The sequence below is a fragment of the Notothenia coriiceps genome, unplaced genomic scaffold, assembly GCF_000735185.1.
Source record: "Notothenia coriiceps isolate Sejong01 unplaced genomic scaffold, NC01 NC01_scaffold00016183, whole genome shotgun sequence".
Taxonomy (NCBI): Eukaryota; Metazoa; Chordata; class Actinopteri; order Perciformes; family Nototheniidae; genus Notothenia; species Notothenia coriiceps.
The window spans coordinates 11,321-36,872 of record NW_011348884.1 but is presented as its reverse complement, the minus strand read 5'-3'; the positions used below and the strand labels follow the sequence as shown (position 1 = coordinate 36,872).

Genomic DNA, 25,552 nt, shown 5'->3' with positions numbered 1-25,552 from the left:
GCAGCTGTTGTTACACAGCATGACAATTTTTCCTAATTACCACAGCTTGTTTTTACTCAGGCAAGCACACAAAACACTTGCCTTTGTATATTGACTGACTTGATTCACACTCGACCAAAAAGTCAAATATATAGAAATGAGATCAAATGAAAGTTACAAGTGAAATAAATCCACAGAAGATAAATGAACCACGTTGCAGGAAAAGCCAACCGTGAATATCTTAATTCCCTGCTTCACCACTCACTGAGAATCTCTCTTTATCTGTATTCTGGGGATTTATTTCATGTTCTGCTTCAATCTAACTGCTTAGTAGCTCTAAGTTTAGAATTGAATTGGGATCTCACAGCAGATTTGTATTGACGGGCTTCATGGATTCACACTGACTGGTTTCTGAAAGCACTGAGCTGGAATACAGAGCAGCTAGAAACAGTCAGGAGGCCTTTAACAGAACTATAGGTAAACAACGTTGAACTGAACTTCCTCTGACTGGGGGTCAACACATCACTCATCACTGCTTTAGGTTAACAAGAAGATTAGGCAGGATTGTGTTTCCTAACACATAAGCTCCCAAATACAACACCTAAACAACTACACCTGCCACACATGCAAGGGTAATCTTCAAATGCAGCACATATCCATTGTGTTCCAATAAGTGGATAGGCTGTAAATGCATGTTTGTTGTGTTCCACAAACAAAACTTTGCTTCACTTTCCATCAGTCAAGATCGCATTAAATCACTGTACCGTTATTAGCCAATTCTTTCATTAGTGAATGAAAGAATTGGAGGCTTTGTCGATGTGCTCTATGCTGTGGCTTTATCTAATTGCCTGCCAGTTGGCTAAATATTTATTATATGAGAATGGCCTTCGCTATTTAGAGAGAGCTTTAGAGCTTTAGTAAAGAGATTGCAAAATTATTGTATTTTGCTATATTTATAATATTTATATTATTTGGACCACTAACACAGAAATAAATTGAAATAAAAGAAAACACAAATAAGCTATGAATCTTAGAGGATATACTCAATGCATCGGTTGAGCATCTAAGATGTTGAAGTGCGGGGATATTTTAAAAATGTTCAGATCTAATATATGATTAAAAGACTACTAACAGCTGATTAAAGTAAAGCTGAACACACAGCTGCATTAAGTCTGTCTGAAGTTAAATATATGCACTTACTCTTTGAGCCATGAGGGCATTCTTATATGTATATGGGGATACAACAACAAAAAAAGGTCAAATAAAGTGTGTTTTTTCCCATCTTTTACATGCTGTGTGTTGCACATTTGCTCAGCTCTCTGGCTCCAACCCCTCCCATTCCAACAACAGAAAGGGGGCGTGGTGTCGGACTGTGATCAATTCAAAGACATTTCCGCAGCCATGACAACAATGGCGATGGCTGCAGCCCTCTGCAGTGTGCTGCTTTATGAATGGGCGCCAGCAGCAGCTGAGATGCTCAGCTGATCTAAGTCAGACACCTCGGGAACACACACAGGAACAGCCCTGCATATTATAACACATGCACTCTAATATCTTATTTAAATTATTATAATAAATACAGTGCAGTTTCTCTAGATTCTAAGAGATGTGATTTATTGATTGATTACCATTAAGCAATACAATTAGGAGCTAGAAGGTATTGAGATAACATTTTTGATAGTTTCAAGTACTGGCAGAGTAATTTTTTCCATCACAAATGTCTTTATCAACCATTGTTTTAACAAAATATAGGTTACATTAGAAAACTAAATAAATGTATGTCACAGTTGTTCATGCAAACATGGTTAATAATAAAGTTCACTGCAAGAGACAAAATAAAAGACAGATCACAATATAGATTAACACAGTCCGATGACTTAGGTGTTACAAATGGAAGTGGTTGCATAGAATACACAAAACAAAACTCACTGAAATAAATTCTATGTCATACAATGGCTATACATACAACAGACGTGATTGAGGCTTTTCACAGTGAGAGAAAAGAGCAGAAGAATGAAAAACATCTTGGTTAGTAGCTATGCATGGATAATATGTCATTTATAATGTACAGTGACGTTCAGCCATAATCCTTTCCTTGTTCCCACTCAAAGTGCATTGGACCTGCTTTGACAAAGTCTACTCAGTGTCAGCTACAATCATACGTCATTCATGCCAAAACGTATCTACTATCAAAGTGCACCTTGCTTTCCCTTTCTTGCACATATTTGTCCCTTTGTCATGTCTACAGTGCACATATTTCCACCCATTAGAAATCACATTATTTCTCGACAAACAAGCACTTGCATTCTTCCATCTTGCTTCATGTCTCTTTGTAAAATGTTTTTAATAAGGCATTGCACACCCATATTTGTGCACATGGGTTTCCGAAGTACTCATTTCATTCAGATTGCTCACATGTTGGTACCTATTTTAGGGAAATTCTGCAATACCTTTCTCACAACGTTCTTTTGAGACAAATTATTGCATTGATTGGTATAACCAATATTACAAGCAGCCTTATTTTAACTTATATTTAATAAAGGTTTGATAATTAAATCTAATAGTAAGTGTGCTTTGAGAATTTGGTTGGGCACATAATATATTATTTTCCAACTTCACAGACTTTTACCTCTCGCTTCCCTCAATACTGCTTTCATAATGCTTCAAAATACACACAACATAGAATAGTAACAGGAAGACATTCAATATGAAACATTAATACATTTACATACATATTTAAATATCAGTGAGATCGGATGCAAAATGTTACGTTGACATTGAGGTGAAAATCTAATTAGACCAGAAGCCCTTCGTTTTCTTTATGGTAGGGATGCACCAATAACAACAGCAGTGTTGGATTAACAAGCCTAAAACTGGACACTGCTATCTTAGAGTTTCCAAACTTTTGTAAACTTTAACCAGAGAGTCACATTGGATGAAAAATGGAGAAAGGATCATATTCCGACAGTCATTTATGTCAAGTAATCTCAAACTAATTGACCGAGCAAATATTGTCAGGACTTGTTAAAACCCAACGTTAAAACCTAAAAAACACAATCTGTTTTGGCAGTGATTAATTGGTATTGATGCATCTCAGTACCCACGTCAGACTGGATAGTTAATGCTTTCTGGTGTTGCACAGCATCAAGGCTTGAACAAAGTTTACACAGGCCAAAGCAGACAATATGCAAATACTGACTGATTTAAAAACATAGCACACAGTAAGCTCTGCTGTGGCCAGATCTTTATATCCACAGTGTATTGAAATAAATAAAAAGCAGGTCTAGATGTGATAAAAGTAGAGAAAGCAACATTTGACCTCAGTGCTGGCCACCTCTCACTTTGGCAAAACGATTCTAACAACAACAGGTATAGCTTCAGAAACCGTGTTGGATTTATAGACAAACAATACTGATGGAAACACAGTGGAACTGCTCCAAAAACTAAGTGGTTACAGGAAGAGTCTTTATCCCCATCCCAACATGATGGCCTCATTAAAGGAAAGCTTCCTTCTGATGCCGAGATGATGTAAACACAGAACACAGAAGTGTTGTTCAGATTAAAGTCAGAGCACTGGAATTAAAAACATCCCGTCTGTTGTTTCTCTTGCTGATCTGAAATCAAGTTTCTACACTAAAAACATAAATAATATCATACACCTCAAGATCAGCGTGATGAATATTGACATTTTCAAATAGTATAGCCTGTTTGCCACAGAGTACATTATCAGAAATGTTCGGAAGAAAGTTTGGAAGATTACCCGATAAAAAAAATAAAATGTATGACTGCTGTTGTATGGAGATATCAGACTGGTTGTTTAACACCAATCTATGCATATGGTTTGGAAATGAAGTAATTTGATTACAGTTTGCCATCTAAGGATGGAAATATCAGGCTCAGGAGGTTCAAAATATTTAAGGAGCAGCTCTATTCTTGCACAGTGGCGAATGAGGATATTATCGTGTACCTTTAAAGCCCTGTAAATACAGTCATTTGTGAAATAGCTACTTTGTCTATAAACAACAGTGCTCTAAGAAAACAGAGTTACACATGAATAAAGAACATTAAAAATGATTACACATTGTGTTTTGATTCAGCACATTTGCAATAATTCTTTTCTGATTCAATGTATCCATTGTAAAATAATTCCTGTGAAAATAACATCTGTTTTAAAACGGTCTACCTGAAATAGAAGAGAAAAGGTCTGCTAGTAATGAGGTATATTTTACTTTGCAACCATTGCTACTAAATATATTTTCTTTGGTGGTACAAAAACCACACTCAAGTTGTTAATTCTGATCACAATACAGCATGGGATAACTGCAATTCATCCTTTATAAACACAGCGTTTATGATTTGATGGAATATGTTTCATGGTTTAATCATTAAATAAAACGTTTTCATAGTCTTGAACTTTGGTAAGGGTTTCTTGATTTTCGAATTTAGCAAAACAGTTATTCAGCAAAAATATAAAATGGCTCTGGGATAGATGCAAATGCTGCTGGTTTATGACTAAGTATGGTGTCCCTGGATTGAAAGCCATGGACACTGACTGATTCCCAGTACCTAAAGGGCCTTATTTAAAATGTAATCTAATGCTTTCAAGCCTGATAAAGAGAATACTGTACAATATTCAATGCACAACTTCCCAAATCATGGCTTAAAATAAGGCATTTTTCCATGGCATGACAGTGGGAAATCATACATTGAATGTTTTAATAAAACAACCTGCCACTTCTTTCTGTCTGTCAAGTAAGACAATGTGGGTGTGTTTCTCCCAGCCTGCAGGAGAATGCTGGATGAATATGCACTAGGTTATCTTGGCATCCATATCAGCCAAGATGCCATGCTTTCTGCTTCCCATCAAGCCAATATGAATGCACGCACGCAAGCATGCAAAGCAAACTAATTGAAACAGCTCCTTGCCCCCAACCATTTAACAGCTTCACCTAACAGGGACTGTGATGCCTATAGTCGGCATTGCCTGGCACGTTTTTCCGTGGCACGTGTTTCTATATTACATAACGTGAACATGCCCTCCCAAAGGGCACCAAGCTGTAAAGAGAGCCCTGAAATCAAGGCAAATGATCAAAGAGCATCCCTAACCAGGCACCTATCAAAGGCTTATGCTGTAGTATTCGCCACTCGATCTGTTAACGCAGCGGGACAAATATTTGAATTATTGTGGTAGAATTTTTTGTGTCACAGCGATGGTCACAGCATGTAGCTGGCAATGGCAGAAAAAAAAACATTTAAAAAAAGCCACAGTCATACTTAAGGTTTCCAGGGATCAGTTACGCGCAAATTACGCACGCAGTGTGCCACTTAAGACGACAAAGCTCAAATAAAATGAATCCATCCATTCTCCCATTCTCGCGGCGGGGACATCTTGAGTCGGTGACGCTTCACTTTGTAGTTGTTCCCATTATTATTGTCCCAGAACTCTTGCCCTCCGACGCAGTATTTAATTGCAAACTGAAACGTGCCTCCGTTGTCAAGGTAAGTAGGCATGACGATCTTGAAACGGAACTTATCGGTGTCACCGTTGTTTGAGTTTGGCACATAGGAAGCCAGGCTGTCCATAAATGTTATCCAGTTGTTAAGGGAATACCGCAAAGAGACGCTCTTTTCAAAAGCCATGTTTAACACGCGCACAACCCCGGAAAGGTTGTATTCATCTGCCTCCACTGTCTCTAACAAGACGTGCACCTCCCTCACTCTCAGCTCAAACTCGGGTAGTGTACCTGGGTTGGTGAATTGCAACTCCATGAATACAGGCTGCGCAGGAGTACGTGGGAACTTTGTGTCCAAATGAGTAAGGTGCAGGTGTCCTTTGGGTAATTTGGCCAAAATGCGCTCAGGCACATTTGGCTCATCTGTATCATCGAAATGCTTGACTGAAATGAGCTCCAAGCCCAGGGAGTCGGCGAACCGAACCCTTTTCTGACTGGTTGGACTCCTGCTGCGTGAGATCTCTAACTTGGCCCTCTCTGTGGGTGTGGGGAGAGACTTGCATCTCCGACGCAGATTTGGACTCTGTGGAGGCTTCAGGCAGATCTCTCTTCCCCGGGGTCTCTCTTCCACCACGGGGCTATCGGTAGGTACACAGTTATCGTTGATCATGTCAAAATCTTCCCCATCATCAAGCCTCGGGTTTGCTGATGCCAGGCTTCCGAACAGTCCGGCTATGCAGCTGTAGTTCCTGGGAAGGCAGTTCTTTGGGGGCAGCATGACAACGACAGGATGCAGAGAGTCCGCTTCCATAAAACACAGCAGATTATGCACTGCAGATCCGAAGTGGTCGTGATGAAAAAGACCGGCGTGGAGAGATAGAGCCCTCGCGGATAGGTGCTCCGGCTGCGTCAGAGGTCGACACTGTGCTGCTCTGGACCAATAAACCAAGCCGTGGCTGTGCGTGCACCAACAAAGTGCGACTCCAACTATTGCAGATCTTGTATTTTAAGGTTGTGAAGAATATATGCCATCGCTTGGTACGCATTGAAAATAAATAATACAAAAAAAGAGAACACTTTCCCATCGGCAGCGTCCCTCACATCATGTGGGGTTCTCTCTCAAGTGACGTGAGCCTGCGTGACGTCTATTGCTCTACGTGCAGAAGTGAACGTTGCAATTTACCAATGTGGTTTCCTCCTTCACAATCCAGTAACTTCCTCCTTTTCAAATTGTAACACGACTACACGAGAGACCCAAATGCTGACAGAAAATACAAAAATAACTGTCTTTTATCACATTTTATTGAATGTTGGCATGTTCTGTGTTAGGACGGTTCGGCTCATTCATAATAATAATAATGAATCACGTTTATCATGAGCAGCCTCCTAACATAAGTCTCAGTTTTCTTATGTTTTACTATAATATATATTGTACTGTATAAGAGTTTAACTGAATATTTTTGGCTTACCAGGGAAGTAATAATTGATCTGAATGGGGAGCAGGAGCCCTCCCCTTTTCTCTACGTCACATCTCCCCCGTGCTGCCTCTACGGGTTGCTATGACGACGTCGTTGCAGCTCGTCTGTAATGGCATTCAGAGTCTCTGCACTTGTGTTTGGGAAAACTCTGTGGACCGGAAAGACAGATCACCACGATAGTTATCTGTGAATGCTGCTTTCTGCTATGGGAATACTTATACAAATCCGTTTAATGCGTTTAATGGGACTACAGATGTCTTCCTTTTGGTGAGTGAAGTTTAAAACAAAATAAGTACAAGTGTAACATCTAAATGTAGCCTGAGCCAGCTCTTTCCTGTTTTTCTGATATTTTTTTTTCTCTCTGTCTAGATTTCACAATGAAGCACATGAGTTAACTACATAATGTCGACTTTAAAAGAAGTGGATACCTCATCTGTGAATGGATCAGACAAGGAGCTTTCAACACAGGGGGAGGCAGTGGGGGAGCAGACACCAGAAAGGAGACATGCTGATGCCCTTCTAGATTTTAGTGAGGAGGTCTTCATGAACGAACTGGAGCCCCATGAGTATCATTGTTACTCTGGTTGGGAAGAAGCTGTACGTATCTTATTTCTTCAAACCTTTTTCTACTGCCTGCCTTAATCTGATTTTGTGAATTATATTACAGTGTATGTTGATCATGAGTAAGTGTTTTCTAACACAGGAGTCAACATGATGTTAAAATCAGAATAACTATCGTATAAACGTTTACTTTTAAATGTCTAAATAATTATATTTCCACATGTTGATGTATCCCTTATATACAGCTCTGGAAAAAAATAAGAGACTATTCCAAATTGTTCTTAAATCGATATCTCTATATGTATGATAGCCATTCCATTCCAGTGTCTGTTGATTTTCAACAGAGACATTTTGTAAGTAGTTTATAGAATAAAATAAAAACCATTCATTTTACTTAAACACCTATAACTAATAACACCAGAGAAACTGATAATGCTACAGTGCTCTCTTAATTTTAAATCCTGCATATCTTTTGTTCATGATATTATGTAATACACATAGGAACGAGGTAACAATATTAGCATAATTTCCACTACCTTACTTTTAAATTTGACTTAGCAATCTTTGTCGGTTTTCGGTTTAAACATATCACAACTGTTGTTTTTATATTAACATTATATTTCATTTGACAACAGGTTCATGGTTGGGCCAGAGTTGCTCCACTGAGCTGCATACTTTTGAATCAGAAGATATACAAGAAACCGAAGCCTAAGGAGGCTGAGACCCTGTCCCCCTTGTATGTTGAACCGACAATCCCTAAAGCAGACAGCTCAGCCAGCATTGCAGAGCAACACTGTGAGTCTGAAGAGGGCCTGCATGACAGCTTTAAGAAGGCCATGTCACTAAACCAGCCGACGGAATACTGGATTAACCCTGCTGCTGCAGCTCTGCAGAAAGACCCCTCAGATTGGCCTGTCCCCAGTGCAATGCAGGACCCCGTGTCTAATTTATTACACAAAGAGAAGACAGAAAAGGAAGGGATGCTCAGAGAGACCCTGCAGCATCACCATCTACCCTCCAGATACTCAGAGAACAGGCACACTAAGCCTCAAAGACACAGACATAGGCCAAACAACATGGTGGTTCCCATTAAAAACTTCACATTTTTACCACCAATTATATCAAAACATCAGAATCCTCTAAAAGTCATAGGCCAGCCCTGCAGTGGAAGGAAGGCTCCAGAAGGAGAAATCCCGGAAGAAAACTTAACGATGTTTGATAAGAAAAGTGGATCAAGAGTGGACCGTATTGCTAACCCTGAGCTTCCTGCTAACTCTGCAGCACTGACCACCAAGTACCGGACATGTCAGCAAAACCCCCACTTGTTCTCTTCTGTGAGTGTCTCTGTCCCCAGGAGGTATCAATTACCAGTGTATTCCAAACCTGACACAGTGCACGGCACCAGCTACTCAATGGGAAAGAGCCTCACTCAGGCCCTCCACCCTGGCACTGCAGGTGCACAACCCCTTTTGCACACCGGCAAGACTGTGTGCATGTAATGTGCAACTCAGGATTAATCAAGTAAAAACCTATTTTATCTAACGTGTATCATGTCTTAGCCTCACCACCACATACAATGTTAACATCAACATTTGGTATGAGACATACAACTCATTGCAGAGAATGTGGTACAACGGGTACAACATACTATCAATACCGATGACAGTCAAGTTAGCATTCACGTTAGGCTGTTTAATTGCTTTAGACCTTTATTTTGTCATGAACAAATCCCACAAGTGCTCATTAAGCTGTTCTAGTTACCTAGCAACTGTGTAACTACCTCATAAGAAACATGGCTGTGCGTGTGCTTCACACTTTCTACTATTTAAACCTCCGCCACATAGGTCAAAACTAGATATAAAGATACAACCTGTTGCCAAACTGCATGTGCTCTATCAAATGTAATTGTAGACAACTTTAGTTTTATATCAGCCAGTGTGTTGGCTTCCTGGTAATTGTGGATGGAATCTGGGTTATGTAAGGGTTATCAGTGCTGCACTATATGCTGGGATCATACTGTACTGTGTCATGTTGGTCTCCAAAGGACAGCCAATTACTGCCACATGATTTACAACTGGGATGATCCTGTGTTACTTTGTTTTTTTTACTACCTCTTTGTATAGCTGCCCTGTTAAATAAAAAAGTATCCACGATCCGCTTGTGGTATTGTTATATAAACAAAAGACCAGCGGTGTAACTTACTAGACCACACTCTTGTCTTACCTGAATGTGCATGCAAAATAAAATGGTTACTCCAAACATTTGTAAGGAGTTGCGATATCCAGCACAAGCCAGGACTCAAGAGTCACGGAGAAAAGATGAAAGACATTACATTCAGGGAAACTTATAAAATGTTTCTTTTTTTTTTCACTTAAAAAAAGGAGAACGTTTCGATAAGCAAGCCGAGCGATGTGTGTGTGTGAGAAACCTTTGTACTGATCCTGGTTGAGTGCAATGTTTTTTCTTCTTCCACTTTTATCCTATAAAAAAGTCATAAGTAGCACAACGTACACTTTCCAGCAGTTTATTTAGAACATCTGTAGTGTAGCATCAACAATTAATCAAGGCAACCATTAGCACTACACATATAGGCAACATAAACGTCAATTCCTCTTAGACAAATATTTTGTGCTGGGAAAATATCTGCATGCACTCCCTACAGAGGAAAAATAAAGCACTGTAACAGACACTTGAGACTGACAAGGCTTCTACAGAGATCTGCATTAAAGCAAGGCATTCCCCTGTGCCACTAAACCAGCAGGGAGCAGCTGTAATGCTGTATTTGCATTCAGGAACCACGAACAAGAAGTATTTAACTCAATACAAGAACTATTTAAATGTAGCATAGGGTAAAAATCGTTATTAACACAGGGAAATGATTCTTGAACCGTTTGGTGTGTGCAAAAAATAGAGTATGTTTACCTTGGGCAGTGTATGTTGTGTACATTCTTCAGTTTAAATCTAACAAAGCATTAACAACCCTTCCAAAAAGGAGTCGAATGGTCTTGAAGAAATTATGTTAAAGGTCCCATGTCATGCTTTTCCGGTTATTACCCGTCCCCTTGTGTGTTATGAAGGTTTTTCTGCATGTAAACGGTCTGCAGAGTCAAAACCCTTAAAGTACACCCTGTAGCGAGTAAAACTCTAACACAGAAAAGACCTCCCCAAAACGCCTCGTTGGTGAAACGTCATCATCCATTTGATTCTTGATGAAATGCTGCATAGCATTATTTTCAAGTGACAAACCACACATCTTTCCATTGAAACCATGGAGAAAGACTGGGGACAGTCCGATATGTCATGCAAACAGGATGAAAATACCAACACAGAATAGATTAAACATGCAAAGGAACAGAATTAAAGGATTATGACACGTTTTGAGTTGGATACTTTTCCAAAACAAGTAGCATTAATAATAAATGACTTCGAAGCAGCAAATCGTATGTAACAGAACTAAAGTTAGTACTTGGGTTAAGGCACCAAGATAACAAAATGAACAAATAATCAAGGCCTATAGCATGTTTCCCATGTACAACACAGTCTGGTGCCTGTTTAGTGAGGTAACTTAGTGCAACAATACAATAAAAATCAAAACATTCCAAATAATAGAAACAAATAGCAATACATTAAAATACTGTTCTGATTGTTAAGGGTTGAAAATCTGATGATGGAATATATTCAACAAGGTTATTTTCAGTCAAAATCAGGTTGTGGACACACACAATAGCTCTGAGCTAATCCTTGCTCTAATCCCCTATGTGTTTCTGTACAGTAACACAGCACTGCTACTGTATACTCTTACAGCTAGCTAATGAATAAGTCAAAGACACCGACAGCTTAGTCTGCTTACTGATTTGAACAGACTGCTTAGCTATAGAGGCCCATACACACTAGAGTGTTTACACAACATCAAACTTCACAATCACATTTCAATGAAAAGTGTGCAACAATAAGACAAACAATTACTTTTCACTTGTGCCACATCTGCATGAGTAATGGTGTGTTTCAGAGATGCCTCTTAACAGCTTTTAGCGATGCTTTGTTCACTGTTAAAGGTTTAATGGGGTTTTGGAAAACATAAAGCTAGTCAAGTTTTCCACTGGCTGTAAAGCTCACAGGATGTTATTCAGATGTTATATTCTTGCTGCCACTAATGAACCACTATCAACAAGGGAGCAAGCTGAGAATAGATATATGATGTTACTGTGCTGACCAAGTAAAGGCTTCATGCACATTTCAAAACATGTACGTAAACTCAATGCAAAATGTTGTTTGCTGTACAGCTGAGATGAAATTGTTTTCATGCAGTAAATGCACATCAGAATGCTGTCATAACCTTTGTATACGCACAGCTAAAGATGTTATCCCTTTTTAGTGCAGATCTAACATTGATGAAATCTGTTATTTTTAAATAGCAAGTAAGACCAGAGTGAAAAGCAGATTGGTTATACACTGAAACATAGAAGTAAACTGGCATTTAAGAGAAGACACAAACAATATGTTACTTAATGTGCAAATAAATATGTAAACGGTCACAGGAGCTATCAAATCATGCCCATTGAGCTAATAAAGTGCAGGAGAGCTGTGAGGATGTACACCTGGAAAGGCTCTGGACAAGATGTCTACAGTGGAATGTTCAAAGACATTTTCGCAGACTGCTAACTGCTAGGACTGATTCCTCTCACAGGAACAGAACGGCATGAGAGACCTGTACTGCAGGAGCAGCTTCACTAAGAGGGCTTCAGCTGTTGGGTTTCTCCGGGTTCTGCAGGAGAGCACAGAGCTCCTCACATGTCTGGGTTTCCACGGAGCTGAAATGAGACTCCATATTCCACGCCAGGTCTGCTGACAAGAAGTCATCCATGACGGTTTGTGTTTCGTTGCTAGTTAGGAAGAGGTTTCCCAGGCTGTCTGACTGGCTGGTCACAGTCTGAGTCTCTGTGCTGTTCAGCAGCCGGGCCTGCTCACCCTGACTCAGAGGAGTCGGAGCAGAGAGACCTGTTGCAAATGAAGGGATATCTGTCTGTGTTTCTGTATCTGAAGACTCAGTGCTCATGGAAAAGCTTGAATGTCGTAAGATGCTGCTCAGGGGCATGTGGCTTCCGGCGTTCAACAAGAAATTGAGGTCAGTCTGAGTTTGAGTATCAAATAGCTCCAGGTCACTGGCCTGGGTCCGACTTGGTCCCTCACTTTGGTCCAGTTCATCCATCAGGAGGAAGTCAGTCTGGGTCTGGATGTCCAGAGACTCCAGAGGCGTGTCCCCACCCAGTCCTCCCAGCTCACTCTCCTCTGTCTGGGTCTGGATGTGGACAGCATTAAGAAACTCTTCAAAGTCAAAGTCTATGCCAGTGTGTTGCTCCTGAACAGATCCCAGACCTGCTCCACAGCCTGCAGAGGCCACTGAGAGCACCTGGTGGCCTGACATGCTGTCTGACAGAATATTTTCTAGGTCATTTAACAAGGTCATTGTTTGGGTCTGGTTATCTGCCATGTTGTTTGAGTTGAGCTCATCAGTCTGCACCCCGAAACACATACCGCCTCCCGCAGCATTGAGGGTGTCGTCCATCTCCAGAGCGGTCTGAGTGGAGACGCTGTCGAATAGGTCGGAGCACAGGATGGCCTGGTCCTGCACCTTCTCCTCTGGCTGTGGCACAAAAACATATGTCTGCGTCTGCCTGGTTTTGTATGGGGGCAGAGAGGAGGAGGAGGAGGAGCAGGGAATTTGACTCGTGCACTGACTGTCTGTCTGAGCCGCAATAGAAGAAGTGGCTCTGGCTCGGGGGGGGAATGTCTGTGTTTCAACGCTGACTGGCAGGAGGACTTGGGCACTCACGCTGATGTCTGTTTGGGAGCAGGACGACACAGAGGACTCACCCACAGAGCACAATGCCAGGCCCTCACCAACCCCTACTCCTGTTGGCATTTTCGACAAGTATGATTTGTCCGTCTGAATGTTGGTGGAGGTGCTTCTTCCTCTATGTCCTGCCAGGCTAGCTGAGTCATCTGCAGGGTCCAGACTGACCTGTACCCCTGTGCTGATAGCCCCAAGGCTGGAGCGGGACGTAGGCATGCTATTTTTGAAACACAGACTCTTTGTATCAATTTGGGGATGTGACAGAAGGTGAAGGGTGCGGACGGAGCCATGGCTGTCCACTGCCAGCATGACAGACCTCAGAGTCCCCCCTTCTGCAGATGGAAGGAGGACAGGCAGGTGGGCCAGGTGCATCACAGGAACACTGACCAGCGCCATCTTGGGCTTTGGGAGGAGCATCTTCTGGAGGCTCTTACGGGGGTTTGAGCTCTGATTCCCCGAGTCCTGGATATGGATGGTAGTGTGAGAAGAAAGAGCAGTGTCTGTCAGCTCTTGACTCACTGACATGATCCGACAGGTCGACTCGTTTATCTTTACCTTTTCAGAGCCACCTAACAGTTTCTCCATCTTTCGCTTTTTTACTGGAGGAATTCTGTAAAGCAGGACAATAGAAGAGAGAAAGCGAAATTAATATTTAGCCATATTTATTTGAATGGTTTCAATATAAATCAGTCTGAGCCATGCAGGTACATGCCTGTGTTCTGTAGGGATCTCGTGTCCTGTCCTGTAGATGTGGGAGAGGAGAGCAGCTCTGCTAGCATAGGGGCAGCCACAGGTACAGTGGTAGGTCTTCCCACAGTCTTCTATGTGCCTCTTGAGGTCCCACTCAGTGCTGTAGCCATTGTTGCATTTAAAACACTTGTGTTTCTTCTCTGCATGCATCTTCATGAAGTGCTACAATGAAACAGATACATGAGCAAGAAATTCATTTCATACAATTGCTTCTTTTTTTTTTTTTTTAAACTAAAATGTCCCAATTTGGGATTAATAAAGTACCTCTTATCTTATCTTATTGTTTAATCTTGAAGGTGACTTGATTTGAACAGTAAGTAACAGTTGGTCTCAGCAATGTGCGATTGGTTAAATATCTAAGAGGATATGAGGTACGCTGATAAATAATGCTAATAGCTTGTTGTTGTTGATCAACACATGGCAGTAGAAAAGTATTTGGGTATATATATATATATACACACTTTAGCAGTACTAATTTGATCCTGTAAAATGTACATGTGTAACATTTTTGGTAGCGATCAGTCAATCAATCAATCAATCAATGTTTATTTATATAGCCCAATATCACAAATGTTACATTTGTCTCAGTGGACTTCAAAGTTTGTACAGAATATCAGTATGACAATACGATCAGTGAAAAAAGTATACAGATATTTTACAAAGTAATTATACCAGTGTGAAAAAAAGCGTAGAATGTGTTACTGGTTTAAATCCTGCATTTAAAATGTTACTCAAGTATGAGAACAAAAGTATCATCAAAATATAATTCAATTACCGGAAGGAAGAGTACTCATTAAGCAGAATACTCTATTTCAGTATTATATATTTCTATATTACAATTGTAGATGCAATTACTATCCCTTTATTGTTGAAAGCTGTAAAGCTTATTTAATGTTTTACTGCAGGGTAGCTTAATAAGATAAATTAGAATTAGCAAAGTTACTAAGGCTGTCAGACCAATGTAGTCGAGTTTACACTATTTCTCTCAGACATCATATAAAGTAGAAGTAGTAAGTAACATAAGTGCTTCAGTTAATGTACTTAGTTATTAATATTAGTTTCTTTGTTATGACCGCTGGTACCAAGTGAAACATTGGGAGCTATTAACCTCATCATTTTGCTATATTACTTGCATGGACAGGATAACAGATCCTTGGAGAAAAGGCTTACTTGTTTCACCAGGGAGAACTGGGAGAAGGGTCTGTTCGGCCCCCTGGGACAACCCTCAATTGGACAGCAGTAGAGCTTCTGAGAGCCCTTCATGTCTTTTCTGACCGTAGGATTGATAAGACCATCCTGAGGGTGACAAAGTCGGTGAAAGACAAAAGAGAGGAAAGTCAGAATTGTCATGCCGTTAATCATCATGGCTTACAGTGAGCGTTGCACAACTCAATGAATTATGTGATTACCATAAATACAAGCGCAACCATCAAATAGCACTACAATGCTTATGTGTTATTCTAAGGGTTGAACAAAGTTTTAAGATGGCAATCTAACAAGTTTACTGTTAAAGACCTTTAAGATTTTAGCGGATAAACTTAGGTTTTACTTGAACTACAATATATCTTACATTAACTGATTTGAAAGGCACACAACACCAACTGTATACCTCAAATTCTACAATGTTGTCTTTATGTACTCAATTTTAATCCATCTTAAAAAGGATTGTGATTAAAAGTGATGGTCGCAAATGTGTTTCTTCCCTTCCTCAGTGTAGCTAAATATGCCATGTGCTTTATCATAACCTTTTGAAGAAATCTAGGCTCTGCTTTACATAACTGACAAAGAAACTAAAGAGCTTGGCAGTGTGGGATGTAACTGATTCTTGTCCCAAGGCAGATGTTATCATATTGTACATCATTGTAGAAAAGACAAGCAAATCTTACTCATTACAGAGAAAAGCACCAACACTGATTATAAGTTGCATGGGGGAATCAGACAAAACCCATCACGCGATCAAACAATGCCGCCTTCCAGTGGTCAAGGTGACCTCGGTCTGCTTTAACACTGAAGGGAACAGAACAGCTAAAGCTGACACCATTTTGTTTGTCATAAGGAGTTAGTATAAACAGATGTTTTGCTCCCATTGAATGTTGTGTTTAGTTGACTTCATCTACATCATCTGGTCATATAGGCTTACGCCTGAGTCATGTCAAGATTATTATTAGTCATTAGTCAGTACTGGATGTGGTCTAAAACTGGATGAAATGCACTGCTCTGATACTAAGGGGTCAACACACAGCCATTTATGTGGCTATAGCCTTGGTCCTTTCTTATTTCTGGGAGACATTTTAATACGGTGGTAAGTCAGAGTAATAGTGTAATTCTGCTTCTCCTTGCTGCCAAAGTAGGTGATATAGATGAAAAGGCCAATAGCCAAGCACGAAGCGGGCGCATTAAACTTAGGAAAGGTATCCAAACTGGGCTGAGTGAATGAGTTGGTATGAAATGTATTAGTGTTCATGGCCAGTAAGAACTAGGAGTAATGATCAGCTAATATAAATTACTTCTATCTTGTGATGCAGTAGAGCTACAGATAGTGCCACAAATGTTTTGTCAAAAACACAAATCAGGCATTTAAAAACACACTTTTTCAGCTTGGCAAGAGTAACTACTTCTGAGATCTAATTCAAACGATCGTTTTCACCTACAAAGGGCTTAGTCTAATTCAGGACAACATGTAGCCTTTTCCAGCAAAGAACTTCACTCATGGAGGGGAAACAGTGAATGACTGCCTCCCACGAAAAGCCATGGGGACAAAAGGGCCAGGGTCAAAAGTAGACTTTGGTCAACATGCATCGGCTTCCTCCACTTGGATGTCTGTTAAGTATTGGAAGTAGAATGTGTACTGTCCTGTGATCATATTTTGAAATGTAAAGAGACTCCCTAAAGAGATTTCCCTTTACACCCTATCGTTAGCCAAACCAATAACATCCTCCCAAAAACTACAAACAGTCCATTAGTTTAAGGTGTTAAGATGTAATCTTAGCTGTATAAAACATGTTGATACGGTAAGTTCAGCACCAACCATGACATGCGACCCCAATCATTAATTGATGACATACGTTAGCTAGTGACCATGAAGCTAGCTCCCTAAATGCAACTGTCATGGAGATTCACTCACATAGGAATAAGTCAACATTTACCAAACGTTTAACCATGACTTCGTGTTCAACAAGCATGACTATCGTTCGTCACGTCAGCTTAAATTAACTTGTTGTGGATGACTTGCGTTTTCCTGTTTGTTGACAGCGTTTTCACGAGAATGAGTTAGCTAAGCTAGCATTGCCGTTAAGCGAAAGGCTAACGTTAAGCACTAACCAGGTTTAGTTAAGGGTTTACCTTTATCCTGTGTGACTTAACAAGATGCATGTTCAATGCAGGTGTGTTGGGGAGAATCTTGCCACATCCTTCCACGGTGCAGAGGATGTTCGTCCTCACTTCTTTGGTCAGCTCCGTGATGGTAGGTTTAATTATTTCCCGTGACTGCGACAGAGATTCTTCATGGCATCTCGGACTGTCTTTAGTGGCGTTACCTCTGTTATTCGCCCTGCTCGTCGCAGAAGCAGCCATGTTTCTATGTTGACAGTCCGTTTGTTTTCTGCTGAGACCTCCAGCAGCAGCATTGAATTAACATTGGCATATCTTCCCTCAGCTTTGCCTGAAAGGCTGCAACACTCCACTATTAGCACGACTGAACCAGCTGATCTTACGTCACAACCGGTTTAATGACGTGCTTCCGTTTTACATGAAACAAGTAAACCATCAAACTAAAGTTTTCTAATATGACTGACTCCTTTAATATGTTTATGACTAATGCACTGTAGTATTGATGCACCTTACAAGCTATGTTTGAAGCACTAAAACTGCATTTTTTCAAGAAGCTGTAACTCCTTTTTTCAACCAAAACTGTTGGTATAATATAGTTTGATCTCACACAGACATTTTCTAGAAATTGTTTAAATCAAACCGACTTTTGTAGGTTGTAGCTGATAGCAAAAATATATATATATAGAATCAGTTTAGCAATTCCATAGCCTAGCTCTACAGAGGAACCAAAGAGAACTGATGGTTATTATAACAGCCTGTTTTCATTTTATTGTTAAAGGGAGGTATCACAGATCTACCGTATAACAAAAGGAGGGGTCCTTGTGGGTTACACATGGGGGGCTATTGACAACATAGACTTTACATTTGGAAAATACTCAATTGACATGGCTAAATCTTATGAGCGTTGGGTATTTTGATCACACTGTAGTTGTGATGAGAATAATCTCTCTGTGGCCAGCTTGCACAGGACACTCCAGTAACTTATCTATGCACATATGGGAATGCAAGTACAGTTTCAAGACAAACCTGAAAAAAGTTTTAACGTATCCTTTAAAAACATTGTGCTGAGACAATGGAGCTTAAATAAACCCTGTGACATTGACTTTAAACGCCAAATTATGAGGAGCGTGAATACTAAAGTTCACTCTCACAAGCCGATACTCCACAAAACAATGTTACAGCATTATATTCAATTTGGGACATATATTTCCTAGAAATAACATTCTTGCACAAAAAAAAAAAAAGACAATTATCGATCGTCAACTAATAAGATATTTGCAACTGGGTAATAAAGGTACATTAATTGCTACAGATCTTGGAGGGGCAGTGGCTCTTGAACAAGGAGATTGAGGATAGAACAATAAAAGCAAACCCTGGGTTGTCCAGACATGGCGCCATGCTTTGACTCCTTTAAAAATCAAGTTCCTGGCCGTTTCTCAATGTCGAGTAAACCTGCTGCAGAGCCACTATTTCAAGTATACTACGTCATCGAGTGGCGCCGATGATGGAGCTGGGCATTAAACATGCATTTAAACAGTCCTTCGGCGCCACTCAATGACATAGTATACTTGAACTAGTGGCTCTGCAGCAGGTATACTCGACATTGAGAAACGGCCCCTGTCGCCCATCAGTTCTGTGTTTGGCGCATTTGTGAGGAAGGACCAGGTCCATTGTCTGTGATGACAAAATAATTCTTTCCTTTTAGGGGTATAGATGAAAGCAGAGGTGTGACTGGGGTGGATGCAATTCCTGTAAAAAAAAACAAATGACCGTCAATTATTTTTGATTGATTTAAGGAAAACACTCTGAATGCACCGACCAAAATATTCATGATAGATAATGTCACAAGAGCATTACAGAGGGGATGATTCAACGTGTGTTTATGTGCCCTCGTGTGGTCATTTATGGAAATTGCAGAATTATGAAACATTGAATCGTTTTTTATTTTAAAATGTTAGTATAATTTCCTTTCAAAAACATAAATGGCTGTGACAAATACCTGAAGATGCGCAGTTTTTGAGTGACTCCAGGAGGTTTTTGCTGGAAAATTTGACAGCACATCTGAAGGGCTCCTCTCGCTCCGTCATGAGTGTGTTGGTGTGGTCTCTGAACTTTGTCTCCAGCTGAGTAAAGATTACAGAGCATAAATGAGATGATCAAAGCCCCAAGTGATGCTGAGTGATGCTGACTCTGTGCAATTCATGCATTTTGTTTACTAGACTTTGATACTTAGCTATTAAAGATGAAGCTAAGTATTTTTAATACACAAAGCATGCCTCGGGATACCTTGTAAACTGCAGACTGTAGCTGAGGTAACGTCCCACCACCAAAGGCCTCACAGGCCATCTGAAGTCTGTTTGCTGCAGGCTTAGCTTGTTCTCTTTCTATGTGTGGGTCTGTAAACAGAATGAAAGCCAAATAAATCCAATCACATTGCAAAAATCAACCAGAAGTACATGTTAATGCCAAATATACATAGCTAAACAAACAATGTTAAAGTATGTGTAACATAATATGAAAAACTGGCTTTTGGTCATGATGATTTGATAAACATACTTGTTTGTTTTCTTTCTGTGAGAGGGCTGAGATACTTGGTAGGGAAGACCTTAAAATTAGAACAAAAAACATTTCAATTTTGTTTTCTCCTGTACAGTGGTACTCTTAATTGCATGACAATTCTGACAGTAAAATAAATAGGTTTACAGCAAATCCATAATTCAACTTTATTTTCTAAATCACTGGAAGTATTGTGAACCCTCAACAAAAATCTAAGTGCAATGGGTTAACTTGAACGAGAAACTAGTTCAACAACATGATGCATTAAAGTCATAACATATTGATTTTGGAAATGTTTGTGTCGGGAGTACACTTCTTAGCACATGGATGCTTTTAAGTAATATTTGGACTGGGCATACAGAGCTTTGTGTGGTGTGTGTGTGAAAAAAATAAAAAAAGAAAGTTGAAAAACACCTAACCTGTTGATATTTCCTCATCAGCAGGTCCCTAATGGCAGTGAGATTCCGGCCACTGAGGTTGGCATCCTTGAAATATTGATACCTGGTGGACAGAACCATGGCCTGCAAAGAACATACATCTGTTAAACGGGAATGGAAAGACAAAAGAAACAACAACCTGGTAACCAACTATATAAAAGTGAACCCTCACCTGGGATAACATGGGCTTTTGCTTTGAAGTCAAACGGGTCACAAAGACATATGGTGTTTGAAGATAGTGGACAACATATGTTGGTTTGAGATGGTCGGGGCGAGAGTAGGCGTCTCCCCATGCAATCCGAATCCAAACGGCTTCATCTGTGTGTTTTTTTATTTTGACGGACACCTTGAATGCAATTTTTAAATCATACTTTAAATATAGGATGTTAAACGGTGATATCTTTCAATGTTGAAACGTTATAGTTTATTTGCCGCGTGAGGAGGAATATTGGACTTACTTCTCTCACAAGTTCTTTTAGGTGAGATTTAAATTGTTCCCTGAACTGCATCAGATCTACAGATTGAGCCTCATCTGTGGAAAAGGGAAATTATTAAATAGACAATACGGGTTTGCAAAGTAAATTTTAAATGTATCCCAATAATGTTTTAAATCCCTGGAACAAACAGATAAAGAATACATGAGCGACAAGACCATATCATCAATTAACCCTCCACTATAACTAACCAAACTCCAACAGATAAGCTGACTGGTTGAAGTAACCAACATTTCACTTGTAACCCGTTGTAGTGTTTGGTTAGAATATAGCTGCAAACTTCCAGCCATCCATAGTACTAATAAGTATTTTGAATTACCTCCAGGGTCGGTAAGCTGGAAGGCATACCACATCCCTTGGTCTGGATTGTTTATCATATCTAGAGACAATGACAAAAGGGGACACAAGAAGGGTTATTGGATTGGACTTGGCATTACCTTTACCCAAATTAGATAAATAGTTTCACTTTACTTACAAATCATCTCGAGTTCTGCGAGGTGTTTAACTGCCAACTCGTTTTCCTAGGTACAGAAAAAAGCGAAATCAGTACTACTTCAGCTTGCATTTTCATCGAAAATGTACTGTTTTACACTGTTGATCAAACAGAAGAACCTATAATATCAGAAAGTGTCTGCTTACCTCGCAAATATCGAGTAGGCTTTCCGTTAACGCCCATTTTGACTGAATGCTATCCATGGCCCGCTGCTGTTCCCCGTTCAAACGGCCCCACTTCTCCAGCGTTGTTTTCAGCATTTTAGCCGGTATCCTTCTAATGATACGCTGCACTAGGCGTTTCTTAGATTCATCCATCCTTCCTCAGATAATAATGCTATAATATTAGCAGTTTTATTGGATCGTTTTTTATTGGATCGTTTTTTTAATTAAACTGTTGAATCCGTACAGCTTGCAGTGTAGCAGGAGAAGAAATCCAAACAAACCGCCTACCAAAGAGAACACGAATGGACCAATCAGATATGTCAAGAATAGTGCACGTGACCCCTTTAGCGCCCTCTGTGGTTTTGGGGTGGTATTGCTCCTATATGACTCACATTAGGAACATCTGCAAAACGGTGGAAGACATATTTAGACCCTTTACTTAACAAGCATCACTACAATATTCAAAAAATTAGTGATTACTAGTTAAATACTTATTTCACCTATCATTCTGCCGTAAAATAGCAAAAGTGTATTAAGTAGGCTACATGTTTTACAGTAACTGGCTCTGTACGTTTCCCCAGCCATGACATAGCAATGCTAATACTGACCAATGTTTACATATTGATTTCATATTTTACACTTACACGTACCTGGTCTTGGTGGGGTTAGAACAACGAGTTTATTCTGATTTTAAAAAGCAGTTCCTGAACTTGTAGTCAGGTTGCTTTAAAGTTGTCATAGTAAGCCGTAGGGATTGAGAGATCATTTATAGCAGGGGGAAGAAGAGTAGAAAGTTGTGATACACAAATCTATTTTAATTTACTTTCTGAAATGTTTGATTTTCTTGTAAATATTTGATAATTTAAAAATGTTCAGTTTAAGAAGTTTAGATGGAAATAAAGGATTCTTTAACAATCTGAATATAAATTAACAAATAAATATAAATTCCAAAAATGTAGTACATTTTTATATTTCAAACACAAATAGAAAATAATTTGTACATGGGAATGTACCCTTTTTATTTGACAATTGCAGGGGTACACTAACAATATTGTCAATAATACATATCAATAATAAATCTCTCTTAACATATTTTTTGTTAAACTTACAACAATATTGTTAGTTGGAAACATGCAAATAAAGCAAACATTTGTGTCATTACATAAACCATTACATGGCCTTTAAATACAAATAAAATAAGACAGGAAACACTGTATTTAGCTTTGTAACCACAGAGAGAGTTTTTTTGGTAGTTGAATCCATAAGTAAAAGCGGAAGTACGTTGCAGGGACATATCTTGTTTCTTCTCTGAACTTCCGTCAGCAAATGTCCCGCCTTTTATGAGAAGAACGCATGTCATTGGTGCGTTGAGAAAAAAGACTGACGCTGATTCGCTGTATAGCATTGTCAATTTACTATCACCCGGCCAAACAGTTACGAAAACCAAAAGTGTTGTTGCAGACAGACGTCCTTCAAGTTCTTGCTGTTGGTGTTGGTTAAATTAATGTTAGACAGTTTCAAGACTACTGTAGTTATCTTATATTGTAGTAATCTGTGTTTCTATTCTACGGAAGACCAAAGCCATACGTATATCTTAAGTGGTTGATTGGGTTGATGCTGTGTTACATACGGTTAACGTTAGCAGAGGCCTAGCACTGAGCTAACGTGATAATTCACCAGCGTTTTCCGGGACTTCTCAGATGATACACTCTCCCCACTGGTAAGTGTATCACCTTTACATGCAGCCGGCAGTGCACTGTGTTATCAAATAGCTTAAAAATAAACCAGTAGACATGATGTAGCATAATGTGTGAAAGACACTAAAAATACCTAGTGTATCTCTAGTGAAGGCTGAATTGTTATCATGATTCAATAGGTTCAGGGTGAATGCAGGTAGTTGCATTGTTTTATATTCTCCTTCTCTCTGTGTGTGTCTGCAGCTAAGTGTCCACTGGAAAAAAAAGCATCACAATGACAGCTCAGGAAGGAGAGGGATGGGGAGGCATTAGTATCCCTTAGAAAAACATGTCCTTTACCTGAGTATAACAATGTTGAGATGACATGGTGGAAAGTGGCACAGAAACTATAAGTCCTTGTTAAAATCGATTCATTGTTTGATCCAATTTTTAAATCAAAAGTTCCAGATGCTTTTATATCATTGTGTATTTGAAATTGGCTATGTTTGGCTTTTGGTTTGTTCGCAAGGCAAATCAGACAATTTGGAGATTTCCTCAAATTCTGATTTCACAAATGTTATACAGTAGTCACAATCAATACAATTAAATACCAAATACAAAGTTATTAATGAAAATAACCATTGGTTAAATCCTGAGAATGTTAAGCATATTCCTATTCCATGAGAGTACAGCATAAAGTGTGTTTTAATGGTAAACGTGCCTCCACCGAATGACGTGTATGACAGTGATTTCAGTAAAATCCCATCGTAATTGTCAACTCAGTGCTCCTCTTGTTTTGTGGATTTCAGTATTGCCGAAGTGACACAGTAAGACCTTAACTCAGCATGCATCCTGACCTTTCACCTCACCTGCACAATGAAGAGTGTAACGAATTCATCACTCTTCTGAGGCAGTGCCACACAGAGGTATGTCATGCTCCTAAACAATGTTTTTTCTTCATTTACACAGAAAACATAACAATATAAATCTGTTTTTTTTCTACCCTCAAGCACAATGTCACAAAGTTCTTTGGCAAGTGTAACGATGTGGACCGTGCCATGCGTCATTGCCTGAAGAAAGAGGTCCGTCAGTTATTTTTAAGCACCTTGTGAATGACCAACATCAAGAAATCTGATTATTGAGCTTTGTTCATTAATTGTTTTGTTTGTTTGTTTACCATTCAACAGAGACTGGATAAGCGGGAACTCAGCAAGCAGCATGCCAAAGACATGAAAAAGAGGCTGAAAGCAGGGATAATAGAGGATCTCTGAAGGACATTTCAATGAAACTTTAACACTGCCACTACCAGTTTGAAGGAGTGAGATAATGAGACACTGAATGAAGCATGACACTGTGTAACAGGCCTTCCCTATGGTCTCAGGAAGGTGACAACTTCTGTCTCTTTGAAAATTCAAAGGAGTGTGGATTATATAAGTAATTAAGCATTGAGGTCTAAGTGTCATGTGCTATACATCATTTTGATATTATTTTAAAGGAAAGGTTATTTAAAATATGATGTGCATATACCAATAATGATATGGTTAAGATGCAAAGTTTACTTACAACACGTTTGACTTGTTATCACCCGGACAGACTGGGATTTACAGCGTTACCAGAACATTTTAGTAACATCATCGAGAACTTTGGATGAAAGATTGCTGTTAGGCAGAAGCCTTCCATCAAACTGTTGAAGTTAGAAAGACACCTCAGGACTATTCTTCTACCAGTTTCAGGGTATTAAAGATGCAAGTAAAAGATGACCTAAACCCGGATGAGCAGTGGCTCTTAATGTCAACCCATGAACATGCAGAGTGAACACATTCATTTTTGTTTGATTGTTTATTTGAATGGGGAATCATATTGATTCGTTAGAAGTTTAACTGCTTTCAAATAAATTGATATTATCCTTATATTAATCCATGCTTCAATATCGTGTCATTATTGTAAATCATAATTTCTATAACTGATTGAAACTTTGTATGCAGCTCTTGAAAAGAACTAAATGTTTTTACATGATACTTCATAGGATGCATTAGAAGATGGTGAAGGCTTCCATCTTTTTTCGCCTGACCAAGTAATAATAATTAAATAGATTAAATGTTTTTGAATCCATTTGCTCTTAGGAGATCTTATACTAAGATGTCTGTTTTGGCAAAATATTTTGATACAAATATGTGTAGTAATTTAAAAAAAGGTATGAACAAAAAACAGGTATTAAATTGAGTTATATTGAAATAGAAATATCTTGCAGTCGGTTGACTTGGTGAACTCTGTCAAAACCCTGACCAAGTTGTAAAGAAAATCTGAACTCAAAGGTCAGGTAGTAA

The 25,552-nt window shown here is 39.4% G+C and overlaps 5 protein-coding genes across 6 annotated transcripts; 2 read left to right on the top strand and 3 right to left on the bottom strand.

The window, feature by feature from the left end:
* Window positions 1-1,584: 1,584 nt before the first annotated feature.
* On the bottom strand, window positions 1,585-6,511 carry LOC104949424 (protein phosphatase 1 regulatory subunit 3E). Its single transcript, XM_010775784.1, has one exon. The coding sequence runs from the start codon at window positions 6,241-6,243 to the stop codon at window positions 5,320-5,322; it is 924 nt and encodes a 307-aa protein (XP_010774086.1). The 5' UTR covers window positions 6,244-6,511; the 3' UTR covers window positions 1,585-5,319.
* A 440-nt stretch (window positions 6,512-6,951) lies between these two features.
* Window positions 6,952-9,857, top strand: LOC104949423 (uncharacterized). The gene is made up of 3 exons (XM_010775783.1): window positions 6,952-7,177; window positions 7,280-7,507; window positions 8,107-9,857. The coding sequence occupies exons 2-3, from the start codon at window positions 7,313-7,315 to the stop codon at window positions 8,968-8,970; spliced, it is 1,059 nt and encodes a 352-aa protein (XP_010774085.1). The 5' UTR covers window positions 6,952-7,177; window positions 7,280-7,312; the 3' UTR covers window positions 8,971-9,857.
* A 124-nt stretch (window positions 9,858-9,981) lies between these two features.
* atmin (ATM interactor) lies at window positions 9,982-17,765 on the bottom strand. 2 transcript variants are annotated; one of them, XM_010775782.1, is made up of 5 exons: window positions 17,418-17,765; window positions 15,246-15,371; window positions 14,038-14,237; window positions 13,881-13,935; window positions 9,982-13,787 (listed from the first exon to the last, which is right to left on the bottom strand). In XM_010775782.1, the coding sequence occupies exons 1-5, from the start codon at window positions 17,646-17,648 to the stop codon at window positions 12,213-12,215; spliced, it is 2,187 nt and encodes a 728-aa protein (XP_010774084.1). In that variant the 5' UTR covers window positions 17,649-17,765; the 3' UTR covers window positions 9,982-12,212. The 2 variants fall into 2 exon arrangements, with proteins under 2 accessions (XP_010774084.1, XP_010774083.1); XM_010775781.1 differs by having other exon boundaries at window positions 9,982-13,935.
* Window positions 17,766-18,147: 382 nt separating this feature from the next.
* Window positions 18,148-21,828, bottom strand: cenpn (centromere protein N). The gene is made up of 10 exons (XM_010775780.1): window positions 21,532-21,828; window positions 21,368-21,413; window positions 21,212-21,271; window positions 20,857-20,930; window positions 20,571-20,744; window positions 20,381-20,482; window positions 19,962-20,010; window positions 19,692-19,801; window positions 19,405-19,528; window positions 18,148-19,154 (listed from the first exon to the last, which is right to left on the bottom strand). Exons 1-10 carry the CDS (start codon window positions 21,700-21,702, stop codon window positions 19,033-19,035), a joined length of 1,032 nt encoding a protein of 343 aa, XP_010774082.1. The 5' UTR covers window positions 21,703-21,828; the 3' UTR covers window positions 18,148-19,032.
* Window positions 21,829-22,910: 1,082 nt separating this feature from the next.
* cmc2 (C-x(9)-C motif containing 2) lies at window positions 22,911-25,153 on the top strand. Its single transcript, XM_010775778.1, has 4 exons — window positions 22,911-23,269; window positions 24,035-24,151; window positions 24,236-24,307; window positions 24,413-25,153. Exons 2-4 carry the CDS (start codon window positions 24,071-24,073, stop codon window positions 24,494-24,496), a joined length of 237 nt encoding a protein of 78 aa, XP_010774080.1. The 5' UTR covers window positions 22,911-23,269; window positions 24,035-24,070; the 3' UTR covers window positions 24,497-25,153.
* The last annotated feature ends 399 nt before the right edge of the window (window positions 25,154-25,552 follow it).

Coding starts and splice junctions, on each gene's coding strand:
- cenpn (XM_010775780.1), bottom strand. CDS start 21,702: ATGGATGAATCTAAGAAACGCCTAGTGCAGCGTATCATTAGAAGGATA. Junction 21,414..21,531: donor GCCTACTCGATATTTGCGAG/GTAAGCAGACAC, acceptor TTCTGTACCTAG/GAAAACGAGTTGGCAGTTAA. Junction 19,802..19,961: donor CACAGAAAGAAAACAAACAA/GTATGTTTATCA, acceptor TTCTGTTTACAG/ACCCACACATAGAAAGAGAA.
- cmc2 (XM_010775778.1), top strand. CDS start 24,071: ATGCATCCTGACCTTTCACCTCACCTGCACAATGAAGAGTGTAACGAA. Junction 24,152..24,235: donor TGAGGCAGTGCCACACAGAG/GTATGTCATGCT, acceptor TCTACCCTCAAG/CACAATGTCACAAAGTTCTT. Junction 24,308..24,412: donor GTCATTGCCTGAAGAAAGAG/GTCCGTCAGTTA, acceptor ACCATTCAACAG/AGACTGGATAAGCGGGAACT.
- LOC104949424 (XM_010775784.1), bottom strand. CDS start 6,243: ATGGAAGCGGACTCTCTGCATCCTGTCGTTGTCATGCTGCCCCCAAAG.
- atmin (XM_010775781.1), bottom strand. CDS start 17,648: ATGGCTGCTTCTGCGACGAGCAGGGCGAATAACAGAGGTAACGCCACT. Junction 15,372..17,417: donor TTAAGTCACACAGGATAAAG/GTAAACCCTTAA, acceptor TGTCACCCTCAG/GATGGTCTTATCAATCCTAC. Junction 14,238..15,245: donor AGTTCTCCCTGGTGAAACAA/GTAAGCCTTTTC, acceptor GTTTCATTGTAG/CACTTCATGAAGATGCATGC.
- LOC104949423 (XM_010775783.1), top strand. CDS start 7,313: ATGTCGACTTTAAAAGAAGTGGATACCTCATCTGTGAATGGATCAGAC. Junction 7,508..8,106: donor ACTCTGGTTGGGAAGAAGCT/GTACGTATCTTA, acceptor ATTTGACAACAG/GTTCATGGTTGGGCCAGAGT.